At 48.0% G+C, this 17,074-nt stretch overlaps 2 protein-coding genes and 1 pseudogene across 2 annotated transcripts in view; 2 read left to right on the top strand and 1 right to left on the bottom strand.

Annotated features, from left to right (window-relative positions):
- PSMD13 (proteasome 26S subunit, non-ATPase 13) overlaps positions 1-17,074 on the bottom strand; it is a 65,393-nt gene that overhangs the window by 1,764 nt on the left and 46,555 nt on the right. The window contains exons 2-11 of the mRNA XM_050758953.1: positions 16,860-17,015; positions 14,657-14,735; positions 9,724-9,758; positions 9,583-9,638; positions 9,325-9,368; positions 9,044-9,130; positions 6,476-6,647; positions 4,590-4,669; positions 2,569-2,694; positions 315-377 (exon numbers count right to left, since the gene is read on the bottom strand). Coding sequence (XP_050614910.1) covers positions 315-377; positions 2,569-2,694; positions 4,590-4,669; positions 6,476-6,647; positions 9,044-9,130; positions 9,325-9,368; positions 9,583-9,638; positions 9,724-9,758; positions 14,657-14,735; positions 16,860-16,954 — 837 coding nt within the window. The 5' untranslated portion in view covers positions 16,955-17,015. The remainder of the gene's footprint in view (positions 1-314; positions 378-2,568; positions 2,695-4,589; positions 4,670-6,475; positions 6,648-9,043; positions 9,131-9,324; positions 9,369-9,582; positions 9,639-9,723; positions 9,759-14,656; positions 14,736-16,859; positions 17,016-17,074) is intronic.
- The window catches only part of BET1L (Bet1 golgi vesicular membrane trafficking protein like), a 69,036-nt gene that overhangs the window by 14,448 nt on the left and 37,514 nt on the right, over positions 1-17,074 (top strand). The gene's annotated exons all lie outside the window — the stretch shown is intronic.
- Positions 10,142-14,185, top strand: LOC126934774 (signal recognition particle 19 kDa protein-like; annotated as a pseudogene).

Below are 17,074 nucleotides of genomic sequence, written 5' to 3'. Positions count from 1 at the left end.
CAGATGTGTGTGTCAACAGGAAGCGACATGCAACGAGGAGGCAACTGCATCATGGTGAGAGGGGCAGCTACTTCATCTCAGTTCAGATGGTCAGGGAAGGCCTCAGCGGGGTGGGAGGGTGTCGTCTGAGCTAAGACCCAAATATAAACTTAAAAAAGCAAGTGGTGGCAAAGGAAAAGGAAGGTGGTGAAGAGAGTGACGCACAGCAGAAGCAGCAGCACTCAAACTGCTCAGGACAGGCTTGGAGAGTGCAGCGCCCCCACCTGACCAAAATCTGAAACCACAGACAAAGTGGCTCCCGGGTGTCTGCTTACCTCCATGAGGCACAACAACTGAATTTTCCTCAGAAGCTGGGCTTCGTTAGCTGCTAAATCAGGCTGTAAAGTACAGAAAGACAGAACAATGTCTTCCATGTTTGTGCTTATCAGTTACCTAACTGGGGCTCTGGAATTCGCTCTCTAACAGTAGACTGAACAAAAAGCAGCTAAGCAGATCCAAACATCTCACACTGCGGACTGCTGAAGCTCATCCACATCTTCTTCATTCTTCTTAGGAAATCTAACTGGGACACTTTGTCAAGGCAAGGAATTTACAAGGTAAGATCTGTATTAATGCTACAAACACCATCAGGCAAGGCCACAGGGTACCGGCATTTCGAGAAGACTCTCTTGGTCAAGGTGCTGTCGGGAAGGACACACCCAACAGCCCAGGAGGCTTCCCTCAGGGGCTGCTGCCTGCTCAGTGCCAGTGGAGTCCCTCAGAGGCTGCTGCCTGCTCAGTGCCAGTGGAGTCCCTCAGGGGCTGCTGCCTGCTCAGTGCCAGTGGAGTCCCTCAGGGGCTGCTGCCTGCTCAGTGCCAGGGGAGTCCCTCAGGGGCTGCTGCCTGCTCAGTGCCAGGGGAGTCCCTCAGGGGCTGCTGCCTGCTCAGTGCCAGGGCAGTCCCTCTGAGGAAAAGTTTCCTTAATTTCTACAGACTTGTTCTGAATCAAAAGAGCAAGTTATTAATTTATAATGAAAAATATCATTGTCATGAGAACTAGAATACAATCTTCTGCAAGACGTGCATCATCTCTTCTTACAGATCAAAACGTTACTTAAACCAAGGAGACTTGTTTTTTTTTTTTTTTTTTTTTTGAGACGGAGTCTTGCTCTGAAGCCCGGGCTGGAGTGCAGTGGCGTGATCTCAGCTCACTGCAAGCTCCGCCTCCCGGGTTTAGGCCATTCTCCTGCCTCAGCCTCCGAAGTAGCTGGGACTACAGGCGCCCGCCACCTCACCCGGCTAGTTTTTTGTATTTTTAGTAGACACGGGGTTTCACGGTGTCAGCCAGGATGGTCTCGATCTCCTGACCTCGTGATCCGCCCGTCTCGGCCTCCCAAAGTGCTGGGATTACAGGCTTGAGCCACCGCGCCCGGCCGAGACTTGTTTTAATTCAAATAGCAACTCATATCCTGACACAGGCAGCCTCGCTGAGGACACTTCTTCCTCAAGCACTGGACAGGTCAAGCTCTGTAGAAAGGGCACTCTCTGTCCAGACAGGCTTTGCTGCCTGAACAGATGCTGCCAACATATATCTACAAATTTTTTCCCTTTAAATTGCTGTAACTAGCCATCTTCCTTTCTGAGTGGCACATTTTTTTGAGACATCAATGAATAACCAGACCACAGTTAGGTCTGGCTGCATCTGTGCTTTCTGCCTCTTCACAGTAACCTCATCTATATCCACCCTGCTCCACTATGCAGGAATTTTACAAGTTTATGTTAAACTGAGAAAACTGAAAGTTTCAGAAAAATACAAAAATAACCATAATTCCTACCACAGTTAACATTTTATTAATATTTACTTCTAATAATCTCATTAAAAAAGAACATACTTCACCATTAAAGCTCAAGTCCTTGTTAAGCACCTTTTCCCAACTCCCACCTTCCAGAGGCACCTTCACCCAGTGCCCCCCTCCCCTTGGCTGAGGTGAACTGGCTGTTCTCCCTGCACAGACCTCTCCTCCTGCGCCCACTGCTCTCCCCATCCCTGCACCCACCGCTCTCCCCATCCCTGTACCCACCTTTTCCCCTCCCTGCACCCACCGCTCTCCCCTCCCTGCACCCACCCCTTTTCCCCTCCCTGCACCTATCACTCTCCCCCTGTACCCACCGCTCTCCGTCTCTGCACCAGGCACTTGTTCCTCCTTCATTCCACGCTCTCTCCCACCCACTCATGTTGGCCTCACACATTCGTCTTTCAGTTCAGCAAAGATACTAACATTTTCCTTTTCCTCCGCTGAGTACACTGTTCCCACACTCTTCATTCATTCCTAAGGCCACACGCCTTCTGTGAGACCCTCTCCACCCAGCACAGATGCAGGGCCCACATTCGATTCTGTTTTCTCAGAACACCCTCACTCTAACCAACCACTTAACTCTCAGCTCTGTGAGAGCAAGGACTAGCCTATCTCGGTCTCCTCTGTGCCCAGTTCCTTCCTGTGTGCCTAGAGAAGACGCTCAATGAACATTGGTTGTATGAGTGAGTAGACACACAGGGGAACAAGGGCTGGGGCATCGTCGGAGCCATACCTGCTGGCCCCAGGCAGTCTTCAGAGTCTGGAACCTCTCTACGTTGCCACTGTTGAAGGCATAGAGGGTGTCAATCAGCCACTGCCGGTCAGTGTTCCGCAGGGACTCCAGCACGGGGTGCATGAGCTGTGGGGATGGAGACGGTCAGCACGGGGTGCATGAGCAGTGGGGATGGAGATGGGATGGAGACGGTCAGCAGGGGGTGCATGAGCTGTGGGGATGGAGACGGTCAGCACGGGATGCATGAGCTGTGGGGATGGAGACGGTCAGCACGGGGTGCATGAGCTGTGGGGATGGAGACGGTCAGCATGGGGTGCATGAGCTGTGGGGATGGCGACGGTCAGCAGGGGGTGCATGAGCTGTGGGGATGGACGGTCAGCACGGGGTGCATGAGCTGTGGGGATGGAGACGGTCAGCACGGGGTGCATGAGCTGTGGGGATGGAGACGGTCAGCACGGGGTGCATGAGCTGTGGGGATGGAGACGGTCAGCAGGGGGTGCATGAGCTGTGGGGATGGAGACGGTCAGCACGGGGTGCATGAGCTGTGGGGATGGAGACGGTCAGCACGGGGTGCATGAGCTGTGGGGATGGAGACGGTCAGCACGGGGTGCATGAGCTGTGGGGATGGAGACGGTCAGCAGGGGGTGCATGAGCTGTGGGGATGGAGACGGTCAGCACGGGGTGCATGAGCTGTGGGGATGGAGACGGTCAGCACAAGGTGCATGAGCTGTGGGGATGGAGACGGTCAGCACGGGGTGCATGAGCTGTGGGGATGGAGACGGTCAGCACGGGGTGCATGAGCTGTGGGGATGGAGACGGTCAGCACGGGGTGCATGAGCTGTGGGGATGGAGACGGTCAGCACGGGGTGCATGAGCAGTGGGGATGGAGATGGGATGGAGACGGTCAGCAGGGGGTGCATGAGCTGTGGGGATGGAGACGGTCAGCACGGGGTGCATGAGCTGTGGGGATGGAGACGGTCAGCACGGGGTGCATGAGCTGTGGGGATGGAGACGGTCAGCACGGGGTGCATGAGCTGTGGGGATGGAGACGGTCAGCAGGGGGTGCATGAGCTGTGGGGATGGAGACGGTCAGCAGGGGGTGCATGAGCTGTGGGGATGGAGACGGTCAGCACAAGGTGCATGAGCTGTGGGGATGGAGACGGTCAGCACGGGGTGCATGAGCTGTGGGGATGGAGACGGTCAGCACGGGGTGCATGAGCAGTGGGGATGGAGATGGGATGGAGACGGTCAGCAGGGGGTGCATGAGCTGTGGGGATGGAGACGGTCAGCACGGGGTGCATGAGCTGTGGGGATGGAGACGGTCAGCACTGGGTGCATGAGCTGTGGGGATGGAGACGGTCAGCAGGGGTGCATGAGCTGTGGGGATGGAGACGGTCAGCACGGGGTGCATGAGCTGTGGGGATGGAGACGGTCAGCACGGGGTGCATGAGCAGTGGGGATGGAGATGGGATGGAGACGGTCAGCAGGGGGTGCATGAGCTGTGGGGATGGAGACGGTCAGCACGGGGTGCATGAGCTGTGGGGATGGAGACGGTCAGCACGGGGTGCATGAGCTGTGGGGATGGAGACGGTCAGCACGGGGTGCATGAGCTGTGGGGATGGAGACGGTCAGCAGGGGGTGCATGAGCTGTGGGGATGGAGACGGTCAGCACGGGGTGCATGAGCTGTGGGGATGGAGACGGTCAGCACAAGGTGCATGAGCTGTGGGGATGGAGACGGTCAGCACGGGGTGCATGAGCTGTGGGGATGGAGACGGTCAGCACGGGGTGCATGAGCTGTGGGGATGGAGACGGTCAGCACGGGGTGCATGAGCTGTGGGGATGGAGACGGTCAGCACGGGGTGCATGAGCTGTGGGGATGGAGACGGTCAGCACGGGGTGCATGAGCTGTGGGGATGGAGACGGTCAGCACTGGGTGCATGAGCTGTGGGGATGGAGACGGTCAGCTGGCAACACTTCAGTCTCCCTTTCGTTAAGGAAGCTGAGCCCAGGGTCAACTTACGAGTTCTCCAAAGTTAAACACTCCCTCGCCGAGAAGCCCTGCTAGCCCCAGCGTGAAGGCTCTCTCCTGCTGCTCAGACACTACGGTAGCAACACAGGCCCATTTACAATCCAGTCACAATAATCAGTCCTGTTTAGCTTAAAAATCTCATATAACAAAAAAGTAAAAAAACATTGTTTGAAATGGTTGTATTACAAAGCCCTGACATTAGTCACCTCTTCTGAAGTACTGGGTTGATTTAGTAATTTGTCCCCATGGGTCTGGAATTGCAGTTTTCAAAACAAGGGTCTCAGCTACAGGGATTCCAAGTGTCTCAGCTACAGGGATTCCAAGTGTCTCAGCTACACGGATTCCAAGGGTCTCAGCTACAGGGATTCCAAGTGTCTCAGCTACACGGATTCCAAGGGTCTCAGCTACACGGATTCCAGGGGTCTCAGCTACAGGGATTCCAAGGGTCTCAGCTACAGGGATTCCAAGGGTCTCAGCTACAGGGATTCCAGGGGTCTCAGCTACAGGGATTCCAGGGGTCTCAGCTACAGGGATTCCAAGGGTCTCAGCTACAGGGATTCCAAGGGTCGCAGCTACACGGATTCCAAGGGTCTCAGCTACAGGGATTCCAAGGGTCTCAGCTACACGGATTCCAAGGGTCTCAGCTACAGGGATTCCAAGGGTCTCAGCTACACGGATTCCAGGGGTCTCAGCTACAGGGATTCCAAGGGTCTCAGCTACAGGGATTCCAAGGGTCTCAGCTACAGGGACTCCAAGGGGCTCAGCTACAGGGATTCCAAGGGTCTCAGCTACACGGATTCCAGGGGTCTCAGCTACAGGGATTCCAAGGGTCTCAGCTACAGGGATTCCAAGGGTCTCAGCTACAGGGACTCCAAGGGTCTCAGCTACAGGGACTCCAAGGGTCTCAGCTACATGGATTCCAAGGGTCTCAGCTACAGGGACTCCAAGTGTCTCAGCTACAGGGACTCCAAGGGTCTCAGCTACACGGATTCCAAGGGTCTCAGCTACACGGATTCCAGGGGTCTCAGCTACAGGGATTCCAAGGGTCTCAGCTACAGGGATTCCAAGGGTCTCAGCTACAGGGATTCCAAGGGTCTCAGCTACAGGGACTCCAAGGGTCTCAGCTACAGGGACTCCAAGGGTCTCAGCTACAGGGACTCCAAGGGTCTCAGCTACAGGGACTCCAAGGGTCTCAGCTACAGGGACTCCAAGGGTCTCAGCTACAGGGACTCCAAGCATCCTTTATTCTGCAGCAGAAGGGCGGGCGGGGTGGGTTCAGCAGGTATTTACGTCATGGGACTTCCTACAAAAACCTGTGACTTAGGTAACAATAAGGAACTGGAGACGGAACAGTAAAGGAGCTAGGAGGAAAGCCTCATTTTCATGTAAATTAAATGCTGGAGACAAATACAATGTAGGAACTAAAGTTTATACAAATCTTCCCATTTTTTCTTCAAAACAGGATGAATCCATCTGAGTAATTTCTTTTTTTTTTTGGTGAGATGGGGTCTCACTCAGTCACCCAGGCTGGGGTGCAGTGGTGCAATCTTGGCTCACTGCAACCTCCACCTCCCGAATTCAAGAGATTCTCCTGTCTCAGCCTCCCAAGTAACCAGGATTACAGGCACCCACCATAACACCTGGCTAGTATTTTCAGTAGAGACAGGGTTTCATCACGTTGGCCAGGCTGGTCTTGAACTCCTGACGTCAGATGATCCGCCTGCTTCAGCCTCCCAAAACTGCTGGGATTACAGGTGCGAGCCACCACGCCCAGCCCCGCTTAGTAATTTCTGAGAACTGTCACCTCAAGCGCCTCACAGATGCTAAGTCTGGAGAATACTCTCCTGTGCGACATGCACTTTAATGGCCTAGGTTACCTGGTAGATCCTTGATGTCAACACAGCCCAAAAACCGCAGAGCATCTTTGTAGTAGGAGGCGTGGTTTCCGACTGTTTGATAGTATTTACTGGAGAGATCATAGAAACGACTGTGAACCGACGTCACACCAGGAAGGTTGTTGAGCATTTCTTCAACATCTTCAATTGTTTCCTACATAAGGAAAGCAAAATCATCTCTCTTTTTAAGTTAAAAGTTTATTTATTTCATTTTTTTAGGGACAGGGTCTCACTCTGTTGCCTAGGGTGGTCTTGAACTCCTGGCCTCAAGCGATCCTCCCACCTCAGTCTCCGCAGTAGCTGGGATTACAGGTTCAAGCCACTGTGCTTGGCAAAGATTTTTAAAGTAATATGTTGTGAGATGAAAAGCGCAAACTACAAAGGCAAAGACTGATGAATGTGACTACGTTAACATGGAAAACTTAATCCAAAACACAGAAAAAAGTACAAAGACAAGCTATAGACTGGGAAGCAATATTTACAACATGTATAACCCACCAGCAATTATGACCAAGGAAATATAAAAACGCTTACAAATCAGTCAGGAGACAGCAACACAGTACAAAAATGGGCAAAAGACATTAACAGACAATTGACAGATCTGGAGACACAAACAGAATGGCCAATAAACCACTAGTAATTGTGAAATGCAAATTAAACCCCCAACAAGATATAATTTCACTTCTATTAGATCAGCAAGGGTTAGAGCCTGAAACTATCAGGTGTTGAAGATATGGAGCTTCCAGAGTGCTCGTACGGCGCTGAGGGAGCGTATATCTGGGAAAGGCAGAGATGCATACAGTTTGTATGTATAGTCTCCAGGCATATATCCTGGCGAGATTCTGCCCACGTACACAAGGGATCACGCACAGAAATACTTATAGCAGTATTGTGATATTGAAAAAAACAACCTAAATCTCTCTCTCTTTTTTTTTTTCTGAGATGGAGTCTTGCTCTGTTGCCCAAGCTGGTACAATCTTGGCTCACTGCAACCTCAGCCTCCCAAGAGGCTGGGATTACAGGCGCCCCCCACCACGCCTGGTTAATTTTTGTGTTTTTAGTAGAGACGGGGTTTTACCATCTTGGCTGGGCTGGTCTTGAACTCCTGACCTCATGATCCACCTGCCTCAGTCTCCCAGAGTGCTGGGATTACAGGTGTGACCACCACACCCGGCCCTAAACCTCTTCAACAGGAGACAGGATATGTATGTTGTGGAACACTTACACAGCGAAATTCCGTACAGGAGTACACGCACACTGGCTACACACACCCACAGGACTCTGGAACCCAGGACTGAGCCAATGTTAAAACACTTGAGTTACACACCCCCATTTAATGAAGCACAAGGAAATGCATGGGCATGAGAGGGAGCCTGGCTGCGGGAGAAGAGTGGTCTGAAGGGTACTGGGGCCCTGACTGTGGCTTCGTTCCTTCCTGAGCTGGCTGGGGCACATGGACGCCTATTACAGCATTGTGGACTGTGACTTACAGCTTCCAGCGTGTCTTAAAGTACTTCAAAATAAAATGCACTAAGTATGCACATGGGTGAAGACTGAGAAACAATAAACAATAAAAAGTATCTTTTCAGGGCAATGAGGACAGGAACACTTTTAACCTAACCCCAATATTTTCTTTAACATTATGGTTAGCAAACAAACACAAACACACACAGGCTCTGGTTAAACAAGGTGGACCCACCACGTCGGTTTCACTGCCACTCACATCCATACCTGTCTCCCAAACTGCACGAAAACATAATTGAACATAAGAAAGACATAAAAATACACAGGATACTTCAGCAACATTTAGGAGGCAGAAGGAAGGTGGACGAACAGCACATGATGTGCCAGTGGTGTGTAGGCTGACCTTGGTCAGGGAGAACCAATGTGCTTTGGGCTGACTGAGGCCGTTGGAGTCATTATTAGACGGATGTGCTGTGGTCACGCGGGACTACTCTTTTGTTTAAGGGCAGCAGGCATTGTATCAGCAACTTACTCTTAAGTGGTTTTGGAAAAAAGCTACAGACACACACAAAGGCAAAAGTAGTAAAAGGTTAGCAATCGGGGGCTGGGCGCAGTGGCTCACGGCTGTAATCCCAGCACCTTGGGAGGCTGAGAACAGAGGGATCACTTGAGGTCAGGAGTTCGAGACCAGCCTGGTCAACATGGTGAAACCCTGTCTCTACTAAAAATACAAGAAAATTAGCCGGATGTGATGGCAGGCGCCTGTAATCCCAGCTACTCAGGAGGCTGAGGCAGGAGAATCGCTTGAACCCAGGAGGCGGAGGTTGCAATGAGCTGAGATCGTACCACTGCACTCCAGCCTGGGTAACAGAGCGAGACTCCATCTCAAAAAAAAAAAAAAAAAAAAAAAAAGGTTTGCAATGGGGAATTTGGTTTGAGGTATAGGAGTTCTTTGTGTTATTTTTGCAACTTTTCTCTAATTTAAAAATGTTTTAAAATAAATAGTAAAGAACAAAAATAGGGTTTTTTTCCCTACAGTTTTAAATAATTTTAATCCAAAGAGAAATCTGTATATGGTGAGCTCACCTTTGTAACCTGTAGGTCCCCGATGTTTAATTTTAGAGCTCCAATTGCTGTTTTACACAGGATCACTGCCTCATCACTACTTTTCACCTAAGACATCAAAAACAAAAACAAGAAACCTCAGAACGTGGGCAGCTGACTAACAAAAGAAGCCAGCTACTTGCACATTAACGCAACCTTGATGACTAGAGACCATGTGGTCTCTCAAGGTCTGGATGGTGAGCATGGACACAAACTGTAAGTCATCCATACCCTAAAAGGTATTGCTCACATCTCACATTTACCTTCTCACGAGTCTTTTCCAGGAAAGTAAGAGCCACATTAGGATCTGGAAAAGAAAGAACAGTCAGAAGGACCATCAACAGACTGGTTTCTACTAACCAAGACATCTTTAGGTAGGATAATCTTTAGGTTTTGACCATAAAGTAGAATAAAAATACAATATTGGATACAGAAAGCACAAAAGTTCAGTTAACTTATATTTCAAGATAATTTTAACTACCACTTGGATCTACTCCTTTATAAAACAAAGTAAGACTTACCAGTCATCTGTCTAACTACATGAAGAATGATTTCTACCAGGGACAAAGGATTCACCCTGAAATGAAAACCACCAGTCTTTGAGTACCAATGAGTATCAAAGTACTCATTTGCAAAGTAAAAAAGGGATGAAAGGGTTTTACCTGTGTTCAAATTCACTGATAAAGTTTTCATAAAGCTGTGAAACCAAAACACGGAGAGAAATTACAGGATGTCTTGTATTCTGCAAAATGAAGACCCCAGATACTATTTTTGGTACAGAAGCTGCATCAATGCTATCAAGTTGGGAGTGTGCAAACCACAATGCCCATTACACAGTAAGCAATGCACGTTTGCAGAATGACAGGAGACCATATTAGGGCTTATTTACATTCACGTATGATCAACAGATTATTAAGGAACATTAGGTTTCTTCTAGCTTTGGGAATTAGGGTACGGACCGATAAGAACCTCCAGACAAATTCCTATATTCTTTCTTCCAGGTATTGTAAGTTAAATAGACATCAGATTGAAATGCTCCCCCAGTTTTCTCCCTGTGGCTTCTGGGCTGTTGGTATTTGGATGCTTGTGAAGACGGCTTGTGCCGCTGTGTGGTCTCCAGCCGACCAGGACAGGTTTATTTGTATCTATCCTGTTTGTTGAAGTAATAAGAAGACCATTGTGGAAGGAAGGTGAAACCCCATAAGTAAGTCTGTTGAAAATCCTACAGCTAGAGGTTCAAGACCTATGTTCAGCAGTTGGACTTAATGCATTTCTTGAGAAAAAGAGAATGCACTCTAGAGAATGGAATTGTGATGTCTAATACAAAGGCAGAGTCTGGGCCCAGCTCAAACGGGAGATGGCAGCCTCTGTCTTGCACATTTCCCATCACATGAAGTCAGTAATGTTGTGTGCAGCATAAACGATACCTCAACTAAAAACAAGGACACAAAAAAACAGGAAAAACAGGAGGCAGTGACCAAAGTCTTCAACAAGGAGAGGGAAGAAAAAAAGGGAAAGGAAAGAAAAAGACGTAACAAGCGGGGCACAGTGGCCCACGCCTGTAATCCCAGCACTTTGGGAGGCCAAGGCGGGCGGATTACGAGGTCAAGAGATTGAAACCATCCTGGCCAAAATGGTGAAACACCGTCTCTACTAAAAATACAAAAATTAGCTGGGTGTGGTGGCACGTGCCTTTGGGAGGCTGAGGCAGGAGAATCGCTTGAACCTGGGAGGCGGAGGTTGCTGTGAGCTGAGATCGCACCATTGCATTCCACCCTGGGCAACAAGAGCGAAACTCCATCTCAAAAAAAAAAAAAGGAAAAAGAAAAAGACATAATGTAGTATCAGCACCAAGTATGTGGTACTACTTGGTATGCAAAAGCCTCCATTAAGACACCTGAATGGAGGCTTCTAATTTGTATCAAAGGAAAACAGAAGCGTTTCATTTGCATTATTTACCTGAACTGTGAACCCTTGTGCCTCCCATCTTTATCAGAGTTGACAGTGAAATAACCTTATATCAGAAGTTTGCACCTCACTTTTATGGAGTATAAAATAAGTTTTTTGACTTTCAATGCATTTTTTTTGGAAGAAAATATTTTAAAACGGACAATGGCCTATACAATAAGTTACTTGAAATCTTATATCTATCTTCTGCGTAAACATATTTCAGATAAATTTCAATTAGATTTGAAATACACATTTTGTTCACCTATTAATGAAATAAAATTTGAAACAAAAAAGAAATGCTCGCTAATCAAACGGAATGGAGTTCCTTCAGATTTTAGAAGGTTAAAGCTAATTGTGCGCCATTTTGAAATTTCTTAGCCACTCAGCACACTTGAGCACTTCCTCAGACTCCATGCTAGGTAGTACAGCACAGAACGTGTAAGACAAATGATGGGTCTTCAAGGAGCTCCTGGTCTACTGAAGACAGTCTTTAAACAAATAAATGACAATATAGTGAGTTTAAGTGCAAAAAGAAAGAAAGAAAAAGCACAGAAGTGCATCAGCCAAAGGGAGAAGCTTCAAAGACGGTTACTGCAGAAGTGGCAATACTGAGTTTCGGGAAAATGAGCACAGTTAGAGAGGTGGCCACGTGGTGTGGGAGAGGAAGAAGCTGAGAGAAGAACATTCCAGACAGTAACAAACATGTGCAAAAGCACTGAAGACAAAAATACATTATGTTTCAGGAGTAGTTCTGAGGGACACAGACTAGGAAGCACTGAAGATTGGTCTCTGTCCAGAGTGCAAGGCTGAACCAGAGGACCCACGTGATCATTTCTATTTTAGAAACATGCCTGGGGCAGAGAGGACAGCAGGTGAAAGAGACCGAGAACAGTCAGAGGCTAGTAGTGGCCAAGACAGGAGCGTGAAGGAGCAACAGTAATGAGGATGGATGAATACTCTGAGAGAGGTTTAGGGGTAACTTGAAGCAGACTCACTCAGATGTGGGCTGGTCACAGAGAAGGAGAGCTGACAATAACCCCTGAGCTTATGGCCTGGGTAACTGGGCCAAAAGAGTGCCTAGTGTGGGCACAGTGGGAGAGGGACCCTCCAAATGACCTTAACTTTGGATTAGGAGAGCCTGTAGTTCCTCTGGGATACGAAGGTAGAAGGATGAACACACCCCTGTAGCAATTACATGTTTGAATCAGGCACACAAGAAACAGCCAACTAAATAAAATGGCATTTGTGTCCCGAGGCTGTGGCTCACATCGGTAATGCGGCACTTTGGGAGGCCGAGGCAGGTGGATCACTTGAGGACAGGAGTTCAAGACCAGCCTGGCCAACATGGTGAAACACCATCTCTACTAAAACTACAAAAATTAGCCAGGTGTGGTGGCACATGCTTGTAATCCCAGCTACTTGGGAAGCTGAAGCATGAGAATGGCTGGAACTGGGGAGACGGAGGTTGCAGTGAGCTGAGTTCTACCATTGCACTCCAGCCTGGGTGACAGGGCGAGACTCCGTCCCCTTGCCCCCCAAAATAAATAAAATGGTGGCCAGGTGGTGGTTCACACCTGTAATCCCAGCACTTTGGGAGGCTGAGGTGGGTGGATCACCTGAGGTTAGGCGTTTGAGACCAGTCTGGCCAACATGGTTAAACCCTGTCTCTACTAAAAATACAAAAATTAGCCAGGCGTGGTGGCGGGAGCCTGTAATCCCAACTACTCTGGAGGCTGAGGCAGGAGAATCGCTTGAACCAGGGAGGCGGAGGATGTAGTGAGGCAAGACTGTGCCACTGCACTCCAGCCTGGGCAACAAGAACGAAACTCTGTCTCAAAAAATAATAATAAATAAAATTTTTAAAATGGCATTTTTCCTACAAGAGACTATTTCAAAGATATTTTCCTTATTAGAGGGAAATGTTTGAACTTTCCTGACATCTATTGATCTAAAAAAGTACCTTAAAAAAGAAGCCCACTAAGTCCAGAAAGTCAAAATTACTTCTGGTGACTACAAATTCACAAATACTAGAAATTCACAAATACTAGAAATTCACAAATACTATCCATTTACACTTATGCCGACTGGATCCCAACAATTTTTAAAGGTTTATTCTGTCCATGGGAAAAGTAAACTCAGATCTGCCAACTTAAATAAACATCACCTTACCGTGAGGTTGCGGCCATATTTTGCCACGTGTAGAAAAGTGATTTAAAGATAAGAAGCCAAAGGATAGAGATAAACAATTAGGAATCATCTATCCTGATGATTTAGAACCTCAGGGAACAAGTATTAAGACAGGTCTCAGGCCAGGCACGGTGGCTCCTGCCTACAATCCCAGCAGTTTGGGAGGCCGAGGCAGGCAGATCACCTGAGGTCGGGAGTTTGAGACCAGCCTGGCCAACACTGGTGAAACCCCATCTCTACTAAGAAATACAAAAATTAGCCAGCTGTGGTGGTGGGCACCTGTAATCCCAGCTACTTGGGAGGCTGAGGCAGAAGAATCGCTTGAACTTGGGAGGTGGAAGTTGCAGTGAGCCAAGATCGCACCATTGCACTCCAGCCTGGGCAACAGGAGCGAAACTCCGTCTCAAAAAGAAAAAAAAAAAAAAAGGCAGGTCTCATTTATCATTTTCCCACATAATCCAGAAGACCGAATGTTCAGCAAAATCTCCAGGCTTACAGATGATTTTAAGTTCCTCTAAATAGTAAAATGTCAAATTGATGGCTATAAACCACAAGAAAATCTTACAAGCCCAGGTGGTGGGGTAGTAAGGTGGTAAGCTCTGTTGTGAGCATATAAAAGTAATGTATTCCGGAGAAATGACTCAAGCTGTAATTATAAGCTATCAGTTACAATGCTGGTGTGAATCTCTGATTCATTCAGAATGAGAGTAAGATGTCAGGAAAAACTTCAAAGAGGAGGCTACCAGTGAGCAAATTTGTGGGGATGTGTCAGGGGATCTGGGGAAGGCTAGGAAAGAAACTGTGTTTTTTTAAACTGTTGAAAAAATTCTAGAAGTCCTCTATTACAGAGGCAGCATGACACTATTCAGAACTCTCCCTCCAACCCACCTACCCTCAACCGAAGTACAAAAGGTGCTTTATCTTCCACACTACCCAGGACAGAAGTGTCTGGGCAAGCAGTCAGTGTGGCTTAAAGAAGGGGAGTGATGGAAGTTATCTAAGATTCCCACAGATAGTAATCTTCCTCACACCTTACTCCACCCTCTAACTGGGTTTGAACTTTGTATCTAGTAACAGTTTTCTAAAAATAGAGTACTAAAAAGAAGCCTATGAACTAAGATACTCAGGCATGTTTTAAGATAGTACTTTATGCCAGAATTTTAGAAAAAGCCAGAATGTTAGTGTTTGAATCCTCTTCTGCCACTTATTAGCAGTGACCTATAGTAAGTTACTTAAAGTCTTACGTTTGCTTCTACATCAAAAAAGTGAGATGAAAGTAGTATCTACTGAGCAGCGTCGTTAGGAAGGACGTGTGAAGCACTCAGACCAGTACCTGACATAAAGGGACTTCTGAAGAATTGTAGCTTATTATTATTATTATTAGCAAAAAGCCCATCTTATTTTAAAAAGTCCTTGAGCACATTCATATAATCTGACCTGGTATCGCAAATTATTTACCTTAATGAGACCATCTCCTTGGGCAAAGCACGGATCCTGCACAAAATCAAGCACCTGAAGTGTCAGCTGATGCCACAACCTGAAAAACATACAGCCCTTAAGACCTCTAACCTAATATCCAGTCACAGACACCTTCAGCCTTGATGATCCTATCAAGTCACAAATATAGGTTGGGTATCTCTAATCCAAAACTCCAAAATTCAAAATGCTCCAAAATCCAAAACTTTCTGAGCACCAACGTAAGGCTCAAAGGAAACGACCATTGGAGCATCTCAGATTTCAGATTTTTGATTCATGGATACTGAATGGGTAAGCACATATCGAAAATATTTCAAAATCCGAAAAAATACTAAATCCAAAAAACTTTTGCCCCAATGCATTTCTTTCTTCTTCTTTCTTTCCTTTTTTTTTTTGAGACAGAGTCTCACTCTGTTGCCCAGGCTGTAGTGCGGTGGCACCATCTTGGCTCACTGCAACCTCTGCCTCCCAGGTTCAAGTGATTCTCCTGCCTCAGCCTCCCGAGTAGCTGAGATTACAGGCATGAGCCACCGTGCCCCACCGCCCCAATGCATTTCTGGTAAGAGATGCTAAATCCATACTAACCAGTCTCTACTGTGTAGTAGAAAGAATGCTAAAGCAGATGCGATAAACCTGAGTTCTTTTCCTGGCTCTGCTGTTGAATGGCTATGTCACTTTAAGATCACTTAACTTCTCTTTAAGACTCAGTTTTCCCAGGTATGAAATGGAGAACATTATTCTAGATTACCTCAGAGGGTTACTGTGAGGTTTGATTGGAAACGAGAACTTTGGAATCATACATATCTACCTTGAGATTCTGGCTCTTCTACCTATTAGCTAGTATCTCAGGGAAGACAATTAAAATGAGCTTCAGTTTCCTCCTCTGTGAAAAGGATGAATAAAGGATTAAATAGCGCTTCATCCAAAACCTAAAGGCTAATATTTAATAACGCATATGAAATGCTTTGAAAATTACCAAGTGCTGGGCCGGGCGCGGTGGCTCACGCCTGTAATCCCAGCACTTTGGGAGGCCGAGACGGGCGGATCACAAGGTCAGGAGATCGAGACCACGGTGAAACCCCGTCTCTACTAAAAATACAAAAAATTAGCCGGGCGCGGTTGTGGGCGCCTGTAGTCCCAGCTACTCGGGAGGCTGAGGCAGGAGAACGGCGTGAACCCGGGGGAGCGGAGCTTGCAGTGAGCCGAGATCGCGCCACTGCACTCCAGCCTGGGCTGGGCGACAGAGCGAGACTCCGTCTAAAAAAAAAAAAAAGAAAATTACCAAGTGCTATCCAACACAAACCATTATTTGCCAAACATTAATTTGCTCTCAAAAACTGCTAATAGCAGAAGGCTGCTGAATGCTAAACATCATCAAAACATGTATGGAACATCTAGGTGAAAGGTATTATATTAAATGCTAGGGTTAACAGGGAGGTTACTACAGGAGATGTATTTTCTATGGAATAGCTCCAGCCCAATGCCAGCAATTTATCCTATCATTTTAAAAGGAGATTAGTGGTTAGCAACAATTTAATGGCTCTGCAATTCATCCTGTTTCTAAACAAACTTAAAGATCTTTCTAGGGGCACACAGCCCAGCGAGAAATACAATGGAAGGTAAAGACAATGGGACGGGGTGCAACCAGTTGCAGAATGAATAGGGAAGAGAGCAAAGCTGCACTAGCCTCTGGTTTATCAACTCCAGACCATGAGAAAGATAACTGTGGATACAGTTACACCATGCCAAGGCTAAGCGCGAATCACCAAGATCTGTTTCTCAAAGTGGGTGGCAATCTGGTTCTGAAAGTGTGTTTGCTTGTTTCGCTGGAATACAGAGCTAAAAGCAAAGGCTTCCCCTGAACCGTCTTAGTAAGACCCGAGGTAGACGAGTTCAGAAGCCTCAGTCACAGTCCCTCGTTAGGGAAGCACTGAATCTCAGACCCAAACATCCTGGCTACAGCTCTTGGCCCTCGTGGTCTGTCATCCTTCTTATTCCTCGACCCTGCCACTCGGGGTTCCTCAGCAAACCCTGCCGGCACAGCCAGTCGCTACACGTCCCCGTTTCCCCGCAACTTGGGTCTGGGCGCCCTCAGCCCATCAAGGGCCCGCTTCTCCGCCCGCCCGCCCCCTCCGTCTCCCTCTATCGCCGGGGCCCAGGGCCCGTCTGTCTGCTCGGAGCTTACTTCTTCGTGTAGAGTTCCTCCAGACGGTGCCACACAGCGGGCTGTCCGGGCCCGGAGCTCTGGCTCTGCTGTAGGAAGCCCGGTACGTCCTTCATGACAGCAGGAAGACCCCCGGCACAGAAGAACAACCGGGATGTCAGCCCCGCGGGGATGTCTGCCGGAAATGCTCACTCACTTCCGGCGCCGCGCGGCGCGGGGCAGGCTGGGAGCGCCGT

This window comes from Macaca thibetana, chromosome 14 (genome assembly GCF_024542745.1).
Source record: "Macaca thibetana thibetana isolate TM-01 chromosome 14, ASM2454274v1, whole genome shotgun sequence".
Taxonomy (NCBI): Eukaryota; Metazoa; Chordata; class Mammalia; order Primates; family Cercopithecidae; genus Macaca; species Macaca thibetana.
The sequence above is the reverse complement of the archived record's forward strand: the minus strand, read 5'-3'. Positions and strand labels throughout refer to the sequence as shown.